We start from the raw sequence: 15,671 nt of genomic DNA, 5'->3' as shown, positions 1-15,671 counted from the left end.
TCAAATGATTTGTTATACCATTAAATATACGGAAAAATGTCCCTGCATATTTATTTCTGTCTTTGAAATAGCTGTTTTTTCCATTCAAACCATCACCTAGGGCATCCCCTAACAATAGGCTGTGCATACAAGCATTTCTGTTAGGTATTAAAATGCTAATGATGTCTGGAGGGGGGGGGGGGTGAGTAAACACAAGCACCTATTTCACATAAAATTATCTCTCTCCCTTATACCCCCCCCCCCCCACACACACAAACACACACAAACACACACACACACACACACACACAAACACACACACAAATACACACACACACACAAACACACACACACACAAATACACACACACACACACACACACAAACACACAAATACACACACACACACACAAACACACACAAACACACACACACACACACAAACACACACACAAATACACACACACACACACACAAACACACACACACACACAAACACATACACACACACACACACACACAAACACACACACACACACACAAATACACACACACACACACAAACACACACACAAATACACACACACACACACAAACACACACAAACACACACACACAAACACACAAACACACACACAAATACACACACACACACACACACACACAAACACACACACACACACACACACACACACACACTGGGAGAATAATCAGTGCTATTGTCTAATTACATAGCTTTTCTGCAGAGAAACGGTTGGTTACTCGTATTTACAGTATAGTTGGGGATACAACAGACACAGGTAGCTATTTCAAATAATAAAGGTAAAGTAGCTTTTTGCAAACAATTAAATACACTGCAGCAATTACAATTGATCACTGGGAACACATTAAAGGGGGAGAGGATTTTACAATATACAATGATTACAATGTGTTTTTAAGACCAGTGACCCACCCTCTTTGCAGCACTCTTAGCCTGATGTCCTCCTCCTAATTAGTTGTTCTTTAGACCACTAGTGCAGGGGAAAGGTGCAAATACAGTAAAGCAGTAATGGAGAAAGAGCACCATGTTCATTGCATTGAATACTATTGGATTATCAGTGCATATAACTTTAACACCCCTCCCTCTCTGGCATATAAATATAGCAACCCTCTGCCCTGCAGAATCACACAGCCCCTTCCTCTCAGTGCAGTGGTTAGATGCAGGGGCCAGAGTTGGTGGTATAGCAGGGAAGGGTACATTACATTCCCTTGCCAGCCCATAAGGAGAAATGATAACACTGGAAGGAGGGAGTGTTGGTATGAAAAACACATATTCCATTATAAAATTATAGCCAGTATAACTTGTTTTACAATTCTGCTTTCACTGCTCACGTTCCCTTTCCAACTTTTTCTAGACATGTCTTCCCATCACATTGTTCTTTCAGTCCTCTCCAAATACAAGACCTCTTTTTCCCTCTTTGTATTCTTTCCCTCGCTATAGAAAAATTGTATACATGTTTCTGCATCTCAAAGAATCATGTAAAATATAGTTAAAAAATGAAGCTGAGCCTTCTGGGATAATAAAAAAAAAGTTTATCATTGCTTAAAAGATCGTTAAATACAGTATACTTGCATAATCAACAAGTGCATTATAAAAATGCAATAGCAGTAGATTTGTTTTCTGACAAATTGATTTTTTTCCCATTTGATAGGCCCTTACATTATGTGACAGCCATCAGCTAATCACAGACTAGTATATGACATGAACTTGTGCACATGCCCAGTGGTGCCTCTTCAAAGTACGTGCTTATAAAAAGACTGTGCAAATATCTGATAATGCAAGTCATTTGTAAAGTCTCATAAAATGACATGCTCTTTCTCAATCATGAAAGTTTAATTTTGACTTTAGTGTCCCTTTAAAAAGATTTATATTTTGGTAACTGTAATTTATCCAAAGACATGAAAAACACAAGGTCACCCAAGGTCAGCGGGGCTTTGGAACACAAGCATCCTGTAATTGCCCATCAGTAGTAAGGCTACATTAAAAATGCATTGTGTTCAGTCTGCTCTGTGCTTAGTTTCAGCACTTAAAAGTATTAATGCTATTTGTTTTGTTTTGTTCTTTTTTTTCTTCTCAAACCCAGTGTAAGATTACAAGTTTACTTGAGGTTATTTTTATAAAGTTCTCATAATTTATTGTTTCCCACAATATTCTTCAAGAACAGTTTCCAGGTATTTTTTTTTTAGTTTTATTGGTGTTATATTTTTTACCATGTGATTGATCTTTCCTTTCTTTCTTTTTTTTAACCCCTAGAGTGCTAACAACGGTTCTGAGCCGTTGCAAATTTTCCTAGTCAGGTGCTACCGTTGGCTCAGAGCCGTCGTAATCACTCACCCCCCCTTTATGGAGATCTGGGGGCTCCCACCCACTCCCACCTCGGCGATCTGGCCTATATAGTGACAGGCAGACTCTGATTCCTTCACTGATGATACATATGGTATATAAACAAAATATTTCTATAAAGTACACACCAAGCCGCATCAAATGAGGGGCCACATGTATTGCTAGCACAAAAATAGACAAAGTAAGTGGAATATGGCTCTTTGCTAAAAAAAAAATAATTCAAAATTATGCAAAGCACCATATTCCATTAATTGTAACACACCTCAATTATGTGCTAGAGATACATGTAGCCCCTCATTTGATGCGCCAAAGGGTGTACTTTCTACAAATGTGTGCTTTGTCTACCATATTTTAATTTTCCAAGTGGCTAGAACTGTTTAATTGCAAACATGGCAATCTTGAAATAGTCTAAAAAATAGCCTAAAAAATTGCGTTTCAACTTCTATGGGTTATGTTTGCAATCAGACAGCTCTAGAAACCTGGGAAACTAAGATAAATTAAATAAAGTACACAATTTTGGAAAGAACACCCCATGGCACATTAAATGAGGGGCTACATGTATTGTTAGCACCAAAATAGACAATGTAATAATAAGTGGAATATGGATCTTTGCTTAGAATTCATTTTCTTTTTAAGCAATGCAACTTATTCCCTTAAGTGCTGCACACCCCAAATTCATGCTAGAAATACTTGTAGCCCCTCAATTGATGCACAAAGGGGTGTACTTTCTGCAAATGTGTGCTTTGTGTACCCCATTTTAATTTCTCAGATGGCTAGAACTGTTTAATTGCTAAAAACAGTACCGTAAATTCTAAGATGCTGTTTTTGATAATTTATCAAATTGACATGCCTGCAATAAAACAGTGGGAAAAAAACTGTGAAATGTTCTTAATTTCTTCTTATTTCAGACAGGTTACCTACTACAAATATTTATCCACACAGGTTTTGATGATAGAGCTTAGAAAAATAAAATTACTTACTTTTATTTATTGAGTTAGGAGTAAAAAAATATATACTTTTCACATTTTATGCTGTATTTTCTAAATCTGATGATACATACACTTATAATAATGGTATATTTTTAATCTGCTGGGTCTGCTGAAAAAATAATATATAGCTTATATAGTTTATTCTCACAAACTTTACTTCTAAAAGTGTTTAAACGTGAACTGCAACAAAAAGCTCAAAACCAGCTTAGCACACAGGTGGGAAATGGCTTAGCAGCCAAAGGGTTAATTTCTATGTCAGAATGTATGACGTTTTTACTTAGTCAACATAAATATTAATGTTGCATAATTCTGCACATAATTATGTACCATTAATATTAATTTTTACTGTCCCTTTAATCAGTTGTATAGATAATTTGATTGGTTATGAGCTCCATACCACTCCATACAAAAACGTTATCTGTAATTATATGCAGACGGCATCAGAACCTCGCACAGTGAAGGGGGTAAGTCGTGCGATGGGCAGCATTTTTAAATATAAATGTGTATAATAATATACATATATATTTACATTGCGGTCTATGGGAACATACTATTCCCATAGACCACAAAGTAAAGGCACTTTTCAGTGCTGTTTTTTTCTAGCATCCCACTCCCACCAACTTTAGACCCAAAAACTGCCCTAGTGCTGTTGTTTTTTTTAATAATAAAAAAGCTACTTTTTTTCTTTATTAAAAACTACAATGCCCTCTATTTTGAGATCTAATGGCTGGTTAACTATCGCGCTCACGCAAACGGGCGATAATACAGCACTCTACTTGTAATCTAGCCCATAAACTTGCAGGGTCAGTAGTGCTAAAATTCCATGCACTAACAAATTAGAGTATGTAATTTCTGCACTTTAATGGACCTTACATACGAGTTACAGAAGCCAAGTTTGATCAGCTTCAGACAACTCTTTCCAGCCAAAAAGCCAAAAACTGGTGAAAAGGAGAAGGGAAAAAGTGGAATGAATGCGAGGAATGGGAGGAGAGATTGTTAATGAAATTACTCTGCAGGGTGTATACTCAATAAACTCTGTAGTATACTTTATGCACTCTGTAAAGTTAGTTGAAGCTGCCGTTTAAAACCTGTAGGTAATCAAACTGAAAATGTTTTTTCCTTAGCACTCAACATTTGAAAACATTTTGTTTTTTAAAAAAAAATTCCAGTGAGGGCGAAATATAATTTTCTTTAAATTATTTTTTTCAGATAAGTCAAAGAAAGCATCATCCAGAAATAGCTTCCCGCTTTCAGGTAGGAAAACATTACTGTACATTGAAAGTGTCTGTACTTATTTTTACGATTTTATGTCAATAAGGATGTTGAGCAAGAAACGGTAAATTAAATATAAGCTTGAGCGATATCTGACATGAATTTCACTGCTCGCCTCTATAGAAGCCTATTATGTGAGGGATTTCTATCTGAAACGCATCTGACTCCAGTGATAAAAGTAGTTCTGTAATACGAGTGCATAAATAGAAGCAGGATTCATCGCAATGTTAACTCATTATGTTATTGATATTTTTGTGCTGCACTTGTAATCTAGAATTTTATGAGGAATTCCAAGTATGTTTTTGTGTTCTTTTAATTGTATAAAATTAATTTTTAATTTATTATGTTTAAAATCAACTTTACAGCAAATCCTTACTCAACCTTAAATACCTGGAAATACTTTAATACATTTAAACATGTTGAAACCTGGGTGATTTTTTTCTTTTGTCCAAAAATGTGAAGTAAAAGCTACAGTATCTAAATTGAAGAAAACACAGCAATATTTGTGCTAATGCATTGGGCGATATGTACTTTCATCTAATGCTTATTGGCTGATAGGTACTTTGTGCACATGAATATTTACTAGCAGGTACTTCCTATTATAATGCCCAATGGCTAAGAAGTACAAATTAGTAGGAAGTACCTACCAGCTATTAAAGTGACAGGAAACACAAAATGTTTCTTTTGTAATTTGGATAAGACATACAATTTTAATCAACTTGCCATTCTTATTTTGATTGGGTTATTACTAACCCTTTCACTGCTAGGCCTTTTTACACCCAAGTGCTGAGACAATTTTGAGCTTTTTTTGCTACCTACATTTAAACTCTATTGCAAGTCAAATTTCAGTGAGTGACCCACACAAATTATATATTGTTTTTTTTTCTGCAGGCCCAGCAGATTCACAATATACCATTATTATATTTATAATTCATGGCATGTGAGATAGCTTCTGCAAAACTGTAAAGAATATGTATAGTTTTTGCTTAGATTTTAGTAAATAGTATTGAAAATAGCCCAGTGACCACTGCTGTTACAGTGATCACATTACTAAATTGTAATGAGAGGCACCATTGTGTCTTGAGACTTGTCTACTAGAAAATTAACTTTATGGGGGGTCTATAGACATCCTAGATTTTTTTATTTTATATACTGTATATATATATTACTTTATTTTTAAAACATCCACTTTATTGTACAGCTGATAGGAGCTGAAATCGAGGGGTTTGAAGAACCTCCCCCATCCAGTTCCCTTGCTGCTACACTGAGCTTCCTGGCTCAGCCCCTTTGTGACTTCACCAGCCCTCCCATGAAGCCTGGGAGTGCCGCCCACTAGGCCACCAACAGATCCCCGGCCTGCAGTGCGGGGGACCACTGAAAACAGCATTTTAACAGCATGACAAAAAGGGCTGCAATGTACATGACAAACTATAGCTTCTCATGCGCATCAAATGGGTTATGTGTTGTGAAACAATTTTGCAATATAGTTTCACTGTTAATGTGGCCCCTATTCATGTAATTTAGCTCTGGAAATTGTGGCTTTTCTAATTCTCAGAACTTGAAATGTACCCTGCAGACTTCCCAAGGCTAACTCTGCTACATATATTTCCCTAAATGTGTTTAACTGATAAAAGTGACTAGCCTTGTTGTCTGTAGTCTAAAGCCCAGATTGGTGCCTCCAAATAAAGGCAAATGGTGGGTGTAGTTTTGCTATTGAAAACAATTAAGTTAAAAGGAAGCTATCATGTTTTAAAAATGTTAAGACCTGGATTTTGTTATTCTATAACAACACAACAGAAATGTCTTGTAGTAACAAGATGTTACTGTCCCTTTAAGGCAAATTCAACAAGTACCTGTTTTTAATTTTGTACTTAATACACATTGCAACTTTCTTTGAACTCCTTGCCTTGAAAAAAGAATTTTAATTTCCATACAAACATGGTTTGGATTATAGGTAGTGCAAACTCAGCATGTTTTCAGCGCACATTTGAAATGAAGACAATTTTGCACCAAAGGAAACTGATGACGAAGTATAATTTGCACACACAATTTTAATTTATAAAGGGCATGCTAAGCACTAAAATATGTTTTTTTGTTGTTGAACTATGTGAATTTGAACTTACTGTTTTGGAAATGATTGCACCATAGTGGCAAACTCTTTAAACTGTGAAGTAGGGAAACCGATTTGCTAGAATCTTTTTTCACACCTATAACCTGTACGATATAGTAATAAAACAAGTCATATTGTTATTTATTATTTGTTTTACACAATATGGCGACACAGATGGAGTTGTAGGTGTCACTTCCAAACAAAAATGGTTAAATGCATAAAACTAAAGGGACATTGCACAGTAAAAATGAAATGCTCGGGTTTTTTTTAGAGCATATTATTTTTAAACAAAATCCTAATTTTACCGTGTCTTTAACCATGTGAAGGGATTCAGTGCATAGTTGGATACAATTGGTTATTGACATATACCTATGTATCCCTGCTCCTTATTGTCTCACCAGTTGTGCAGTTGTTAAGCACATTGGGGCCTATCTATCAAGCTCCGTATGAAGCTTGATGCCCCGTGTTTCTGGCGAGCCAGAAACAGCAGTTATGAAACAGCGGTCACAAAGACCGCTGCTCCATAAACTGTCCGCCTGCTCTGAGCAGGCAGACAGACATCGCCGGAAATCAACCCGATCGAGTACGATCGGGTTGATTGACACCCCCCTGCTGGTGGCCCATTGGCCGCGAGTCTGCAGGGGGCGGCATTGCACCAGCAGTTCTTGCGAGCTGCTGGTGCAATGCTGAATATGGCGAGTGTATTGCTCGCCGTATTCAGCGAATTTGGTGGACCTGATCCGCACTGTCGGATCAGGTCCGCCAGACTTTCTTAAATAGGGGCCATTGTATATGACAAATTATGTTTTAAAATTAAACCACCAACATGGACTTGGATTTTTATGCTAGAATGTTTCTTTACCCTTATTAAAAAAGTAACAATTGATGCACATTTGTTTATATGTAATAGGATTTTAAGACTTTATGAACGTAATGGTATTTTCCTACTTTACAGTAAAGCAACTATTGGACTAAACATATCATTATGTCCCTGTGGTTATTACTGATTTTTGTATTTTTTTCCTCAAGGCAATTGTAAAGTATCTCACCAATCTGAATCTGAGGGGAATTACTCAAGGTAAGCCTGAAACTTTAATAAACTATGTAAAGCATAGAGACACGTGAAACATTCATAGTAAATGTATGGCTTAAAGGGACATGAAACCCCATTTTTTCTTTCATTATTCAGATAACAAAAGATAATAAGAAAACTAAGAAAGTTTTATGATAGAAGTAAATTGGAAAGTTTTTTAAAATTAAATGCTGTATCTAAATGTTTGGTTTATGTCCCTTTAAAGTTTATGAATCCAAAGGCTGAAATATTTCCTTGTGTTCCATAGTCTTGTTCTCTCCAGTTTGGTCTATGTTGCCAGTGTGGCATGGGAGAAAGTAATGTGTGAAACTGAAATAATTATATCAAATATGTTTTACTTAGAATAGTAGCAAGGTTTGTATTGTTGTTCTCTAAGGTACAGAGTTTAAACTTAGCATTTTTATTTCTAATGCTTCAAATTTAAGTACAGTCCTAGAAGTCACATAGATGTTATAAGTGAATTGTCTAGGTACTAGTTGAGACTAATTTACTGAAACATTCTATTGATAACTGTACACATTATTCTGGATCTGGTATGCCTTGTGCTTTGGCATTACTGACTCCAGCACAGCTCCTGTACAACCCAGAATCCTACTGTCACTTGTTTCTCTGTTGCTCTCTATGCTAACATTAAAATTATCTGAACTAATAATTAGTTATAGTTTATAGAATTAAGGTATTGTCATTTTACTTTATCAAATAAAGTTTATAAGGATCTGATCTGAGTAGGAAAGTGTCTGAATGTGTAAACTAGACTAGTATAATTAATACAATGATTTATTAATATATCTAGCAACTACTCTTGTAATGTAAGTCAACTCCCAGAGCTATAGTTGAAATTCCTCACTTCTTTTTCACTTGAGTGGCTGACTATCTGTGCATGTTGTTGTCTATTTATCTTCTCTCCAAACTAAACACATATCTGTTCATCATTAGAAAAGGCCATAAAACACTTAGATGTCTCTCAGTCATTCACATGTAAACTAAATGTACTAGCAGTACAATTAAGCCATTAGTTTACTATAGACATTAATTAAGTTTAGGTGAGATAGCTAGCTCTAGTCAGTTGTAGTTAGAGCCCCCTAGTGTGCTGGGGAATGTTTGTGTGTTTGTCATCCATTTGCTAATCTTGAGAGACTGCTCTTAGGACTTGCAAATATGCTTGTAAAATAGCTTTCCAGTCAGATGTAGTTTTTTTGTCTGTTAAATGTACTGTGGTTTTTACAAAGGGATACAGGGTAACGCTCCATTTGGTGACATTTCAGATAAGAATTTCACTTGTGATGCCCTACCATTTAGGGCTAGATTTATCAAGCCCCTGCGGCAGCAAGTTCTCACAAGAACTTGCTCGCCGCGATTTATCAAGCAGCAGTCACCAGACCGCTGCTTCCTATCATCTTCGCCACCGACTGAGGAGATTGACAGCTCCTGCCCGTGCGTGATTGGCTGTACGCGGGCAGGGGGCGGAATTGCATGCGATTGCAAAATTGCGCTCGTGTGCAATGTTAATTACCTGCGGGTAATTTCGCCCCACCACAGGTGAGCTGAGGCGTACAGGGGCGCGTACACACGCCCCTGTACGCCTCAGCGTTGATAAATCTAGCCTTTAATAAGCAGATTTAATTCTGTCTGAAAATATTACATTATATACATTTAAACGTGATAGTTATAAAAAAAGAAAAAAAATCACCTAAAAAAAGAATCTTGCAAAACCGTCCTATTGTTTTAGGGGACGGAAAAATCATAGATGGCAGATGCTTAGAAGATAGAAACACGGGTGATATGGTGCGGGGGCGGGGTTAAAGTGACTTTTTTTTTTCATGATTCAGATTTTAAGCAACTTTCTAATTTACTTCTATCTTTCAAATAAAGACACAAAGAGAACAAAGAAAAATTGCTAAAATCTAAATCATGAAGGAAACTATTTAGGTTTCATATCCCTTTAAGTATTGTGGTTGGCTTTTTTATTTCTAATAGCATAGAAAAGAAAAATATTACAGGTTGGGAGTTGTTGAATCTTCTAATTAAACAGCTATGGCATAATCCTTCAAGTAATCAGTAATATGATTAATGCACATAAAGTTGTTCTATTCCCTGGTGTAGGCTTAACGTGAAAATAAGGATCATTCTGTTTCACCGTACAAATGATCTGTGTGATGTTTTGAAATTAATGTTTTTGCTATATATGTTTTCATCACAGGCATTACCCACATATAGTGTCACCCCCATCCGTACCAGCGATGGCAGCTTATGGACAAACCCAATATAGCACAGGGATTCAACAGGCTGCAGCTTACTCCACATACCCACCCCCTGGACAAGCTTATGGTATTCCGTCTTACAGTAAGTTATTTCATTTATGTAAAGGAAAAAAAAGGTGATATTGTGATATATATCTGTGTTAATATATATATATATATATATATATATATATATATATATATATATATATATATATATATATATATATATATATATATATATATAGCACTTTTTCATAAAAGTATCCATTCTTTATTGAAGTAACAAACAAGTAAAAACAGCAACGTTTCGAGTCAACACAGACCCTTAGCCTTAGAGCATGACTAAGGGTCTGTGTTGACTCGAAACGTTGCTGTTTTTACTTGTTTGTTACTTCAATAAAGAATGGATACTTTTATGAAAAAGTGCTGACGCAACCGTTTGTTCTATTATATCTAAATATGTGAGGTTGGCAGGCCCCACCAGCGTATGTGCACTACCTAAGAAGTAAATATTATGTTGGGATAATACTGCAAAGAAAGGTGCTGGACTTACCTTTTGGATATATATATATATATATATATATATATATATATATATATATATATATATATATATATATATATATATATATATATATGTGTGTGTGTGTGTGTGTTTGATAGACAGATATGAAATCAATCAAAAACTCTCAGTTGTTTTATATAAAGTTTTACATTGGCTTTTAACTAATTTTGAGTAGCAGTGGGGAAAAACAACATTTGGAGAAGTAAACTGCAAGAAATTCAAACAAAAGAATCATGAAGTGCATTAAAAGATAAAGTAGAAACATAACTTAGCTTCCTGGTTTTAAAAGGACAATCCAGTGATAACTTGTTGACATAATGATATCCAAATGTTGGATACCCTAGAAGTAGCTTTAAATAAAATATTTTCTATAATGTATTTAACATGTATGTAGAAATTATTAAGTTTTAAAAAAAAACAAGCTGAAGGAGGAATGCAATATTTCTGTATCGAAATGAAGGGGGATGAGTTTAATATTTCTGAAACTGACATTTGCAATCTGACCTGATACATTTGCCAAGAGGAACTGCTGCCTTCATTCCTGGCAGAACCGATTGTAAGGCCCTTATAAGGGATGCGTGAATATTCCGTCATAATGAATGCTGTCTCATTAGTTTGTTCTAAACAAGTGCCAGGTATTTGCTGACATCTGAAATTTGTTTTTGCAATAAATAACAGCTCTTTCATCAAATGTTACATTTGAATATCTAATATTGTTTAACATAACCAATATTAATTCTCATGGATTTCAAAAGCAGTTTGCAAATGTTACAGAATGTTAACTTTTGTTCTCTAGAATCATTTCAATGGCAAAATAAACATTAAGGAGAACATTTGTTATAGACATTCCTCCATCCCTTCCCTCATTCCTAGAACTCTGGAGCTTCTCAGGAATTTACTTCACTGAGAATTTACCTCTCCCAAAAATCCATGCGCACAGTTTCAATCTCAGTGCTAACACAGATTGGTAAAGGTTTTTTTTTTTGCAAAATGTGCAGTCCAGTATAACATTGACTTACATATCCCTTTATTATTTAATTCATCCCCTTCACTTCTCTTGTCTGTGTATCTATCTATCTATCTATCTATCTATCTATCTATCTATCTATCTATCTATCTATCTGTCTGTCTATATACACATGTATAAAAAATACACACACATATATAAATGCCATAAGGTGTAGTATACTGTACCTACCTAAAATGTTTTTTTGGTAAACTAATAACATTTTAAATTGCTGTGTGTCTATTCACTTAGTGCAGAGAATACATAAAACAGCATCATTTTATATTGATTGTGTTTCACAAAGGTAATTGTTGTCCATATAGAACTGTTGTCCACAAGGCTCATACATTTAGATAGATTATTGGTATTTATGTAGAACTATTCCAGCAGGAAGCCCATCTCAGTATAACCAGTAGTTTTGCTATAATACAAAACATTTTATAAATAAGTTAGCAGTAGGTCAGCCTATATTTGTGCAGGCAATCGTCGTGTTTTATTTTTATGGGACTGCTGCACTGTTTGGGAGCTGGAGTGCTTCCAGCAACGACTAAACAGTTGTTTCTCATAGAGCAGGTGAAAGTATAACCATTTGCTACTGGATTTTGTCTTTAGGGCGCACATATGTCAGGCCCATATGTTGCTTATAAATCCTGTAGATTACCTATTAGGGTCACTTCTCGTATAATGCATGTGCCAATTTCATATGAAACGTCCCACCTGGCTGGTGATCCTGGACAATGAGGTATTATTGTTTATAGTCCCCAGCATAAATTGAGGCCATTTTTCTAGACAAAACATGGCATTTTGTGGAAATTAATTTGGTGCTAACTTTTTTTTCCTGTGTGCTAACAATTATCAGACTTCCAGAAATGCCTTACTCTCCACTGAGATCACTATTATTTGGTGTGTGTTTTTATTTTGGGAGGGTTTGCAAAACCGCTTTGCGTTCCAAAGAAACTCACTTTTTATTAGTTTAAATCTTATTAAAGCACTTTCAACAACCTTTTTAAATTAGGGTTATATAATTATTATTATTTTTATTTTTATTATTATTTTATATTATTACTTGTACAAATTATTATTATGTTAAAAACAATAGTTGAGAGAGAATTTGCTATTTATATGATGACATTTTTCGTGAATATATCATATCACAAGCTGCTGATTTTTTTTTTAAACATTAATCACTTTTACATCTTCCCTAAAGTCTAACACTTACACCAGCCTCTTCTTATGTATATATAAAAATAAATCTTTTAGGGAAAATTAAACTAGTAAACTAAATAAACGCCAAAGAACATCTAGAAGACATAGTATGCAATACTGGTTTTCTCATACTCTTCTGAAGTTTGTATTTTGTTATGTTACTTGAGTTCTGACAGTAAACACCTTGGGGCATATGTATCAAGCTCCGTATGGAGCTTGATGCCCCGTGTTTCTGGCGAGTCATCAGACTCGCCAGAAACAACAGTTATGAAGCAGCGGTCACAAAGACCGCTGCTCCATAACCTGTCCGCCTGCTCTGAGCAGGTGGACAAACATCGCAACAATACAACCCGATCGAGTTCGATCGGGTTGATTGACACCTATTGGCCGCGAGTCTGCAGGGGGCGGCGTTGCACCAGCAATGATGAAAACGGCGAGCGTATTGCTCGCCGTATTCAGCAAAGTCTGGTGGACCTGATCCGCACTGTCGGATCAGGTCCGCCAGACTTTCATAACTAGAGACTTTTCATAACTAGAGGCCCTTGTAATTACAAGACATTCTGTTGTGCTGCTATAGAACAATTTATTTTTCAATAGCCAAACTCCACCCATTTGGAAAAGCCAATCTGATCTTTACTCAGCAGACTACCAGGCTAGTCACAGTCATAAAGTTAGTATAAAATGCATTTATTTGCAGTTGCATCAGTTACATTCAGTTAGGGAGAGATATCTAGCAGAGTTAGCCTTTAAAAACAGCAGGGTGCATTTCATGCTCTGAGTATTATAAATTGCTTAATGTTCAAAGCAAAATTACATAAAAAGGAATCAAAATAAATAATGAAAATATGTTTAGTATGTATAGAAAACATTTTATATACAAATTTCAAGGTGTTTACCGTCCCTTTAACTGGCTATACGTAGACCTGGAACATCTTGCACTCATTAGCATACAGCAATAATAATTCACATGAAACTCCCTTACGCCTAGATTACAAGTGGTGCGCTAACTGTAGCGCAAGTGTATCTAGGTGTTACAGATCTATGAAGAAAGCCCTGACTACATAAAAATGGCTGATTGATTATTTCCCTGTGGTTTGCTAGTGTAAGTAATGTAAAAATGACCATGCTCTAAAGAATTACAGTATATGATTTTTTAATTAGAATATCCCTTTAATTGTTGACTTAAAAGCTGATTTCAAACAGTGACAACATAGTCACAAATCACAATGACAAATTTAGATATCCATCTCAATGTTTTAGTCAGGAATACAATTTCTAATATTGTATGTTTATTTAACCCCTCTGCTGCTGAAACAGGTTGCTTTGCAATGCTTCAGCTGCCTCTGGCAGCCAAAGTGTTAAATGATATTGTCTACCAGTATAAATAATTTATTATTAGAATACCTATGTTCACTATTCTCCTGTATTCCCCCGGTTTAGTCTAGCATTTCCCTAAACTCTTGTGCGTAAGGGCAAGGCATATTTCTTACAACACCTCATTAGCAGCAAAGTCAGCCAGGGATTTTGATCAAAACAAGAGCGCTGTTTTTCTCTCAATATTCTCCTGGATCAACAGCATCTTCCTTGTGATGTTTTCAATGGAAGCATTTATTCTGTATCCTCTTGAGATGAAAATATCCTGTGAAGTAGTACGTTTTACTCAGGAGGTTAACCTTCTGTAACAGTATGTTAGTATAAAAGGCATCCAAAAGCCATCCTTGTTAATGTGGTAAAAGTGTTTGTCTCCATTTAATTTTATGGCAAGTGTAGACCTCAGCTAAGGCCTAAATAATAATAGTTGTGTAACCAAACATCAATAAGTTGCCTTATTTAACTGACTCAGTTATCGTTTCTACAGGAATAGCAGGTGGCAATTGTAACCTTTATAAATGCTTGCGGCCCAGAATGTATAATACATGTTTGGTCTGGCCCCCTTATTAAGGATGTTTTTTACTTCACATAAAAGACCGGACTGGGAATAAAAAGCAGCCCTGGAAAAAATTGAACACCAGACCAATTTTCTGTAGAGTCCATAGGATGTACAAGCCCCATTTTTCTGACTCCATATTAGAAACCATTTAAAGGCGGGCTACTAAAATGCTACATGGTCTAGGAAATACAACTTACAAGGAAATATTTTGTGACAATAATACATATATTCCAGAGGAGAAAAGAGACTGCAACACCTCACCCCTTTAAATTATAGCTGATCAGCCCCAGCTGCTGCAGCCTGCCGTGAAACCTCCTTGTACCCTGGGCGGCCAATACGACCTTCTTCATATAGATCTCATATAGATCATCAGAGGTTATATTACATTGTTTATAGGGTTGCTTGTTGCATAGTAGATTAGCCATTGCAAGATTATTATCTTTTTTTTTTTTTACAATGAGATTGCAGCTCTTGAGCACTTTAATGAACAGTTAACCCTTTGAGATTGTAATGTAAAAAGTTTAATTATACGTAGTTAAAAAACAGCAAACTTTTAGTATTTATTTTACCCAATTTTCCTGTAAAAAGTCTGCAAATTAAGGTTTTACCAATTCAAATTTATAGTGCATACTGCGGCTTTTAGAAAACTAACTGCAAAACAATGGAGAGTTGGCTTACTAAATGACCATGGTTAGCTGTGTCTGTTTCTCCAAATAAGGCAAGCGATGGGTGGAATTTGGCTATTGAAAAACAATAGCAGCAAACAAGATGCAATCCAAATATTTTCAAACTCCCTCAGTATATTAGTTAAAAAAAAAATTGAGTTACAAAATGTATACGGTCTAAACAGCCCAGACTTTGTAGCTTCTGATTAGTTTATCATCCATGCCTATGTT

At 35.6% G+C, this 15,671-nt stretch overlaps 1 protein-coding gene across 4 annotated transcripts in view; it reads left to right on the top strand.

The window, feature by feature from the left end:
• The window catches only part of EYA2 (EYA transcriptional coactivator and phosphatase 2), a 245,391-nt gene that overhangs the window by 108,549 nt on the left and 121,171 nt on the right, over nt 1-15,671 (top strand). For 2 of the 4 annotated variants that reach the window (XM_053691435.1, XM_053691350.1), the window contains 3 exons: nt 4,560-4,604; nt 7,762-7,810; nt 10,026-10,168. In XM_053691435.1, coding sequence (XP_053547410.1) covers nt 4,560-4,604; nt 7,762-7,810; nt 10,026-10,168 — 237 coding nt within the window. The remainder of the gene's footprint in view (nt 1-4,559; nt 4,605-7,761; nt 7,811-10,025; nt 10,169-15,671) is intronic. The other 2 variants (XM_053691592.1, XM_053691514.1) reach the window with 1 other exon arrangement.

This window comes from Bombina bombina, chromosome 1, assembly GCF_027579735.1.
Source record: "Bombina bombina isolate aBomBom1 chromosome 1, aBomBom1.pri, whole genome shotgun sequence".
In the NCBI taxonomy this organism is placed as follows: Eukaryota; Metazoa; Chordata; class Amphibia; order Anura; family Bombinatoridae; genus Bombina; species Bombina bombina.
The sequence above is the reverse complement of the archived record's forward strand: the minus strand, read 5'-3'. Positions and strand labels throughout refer to the sequence as shown.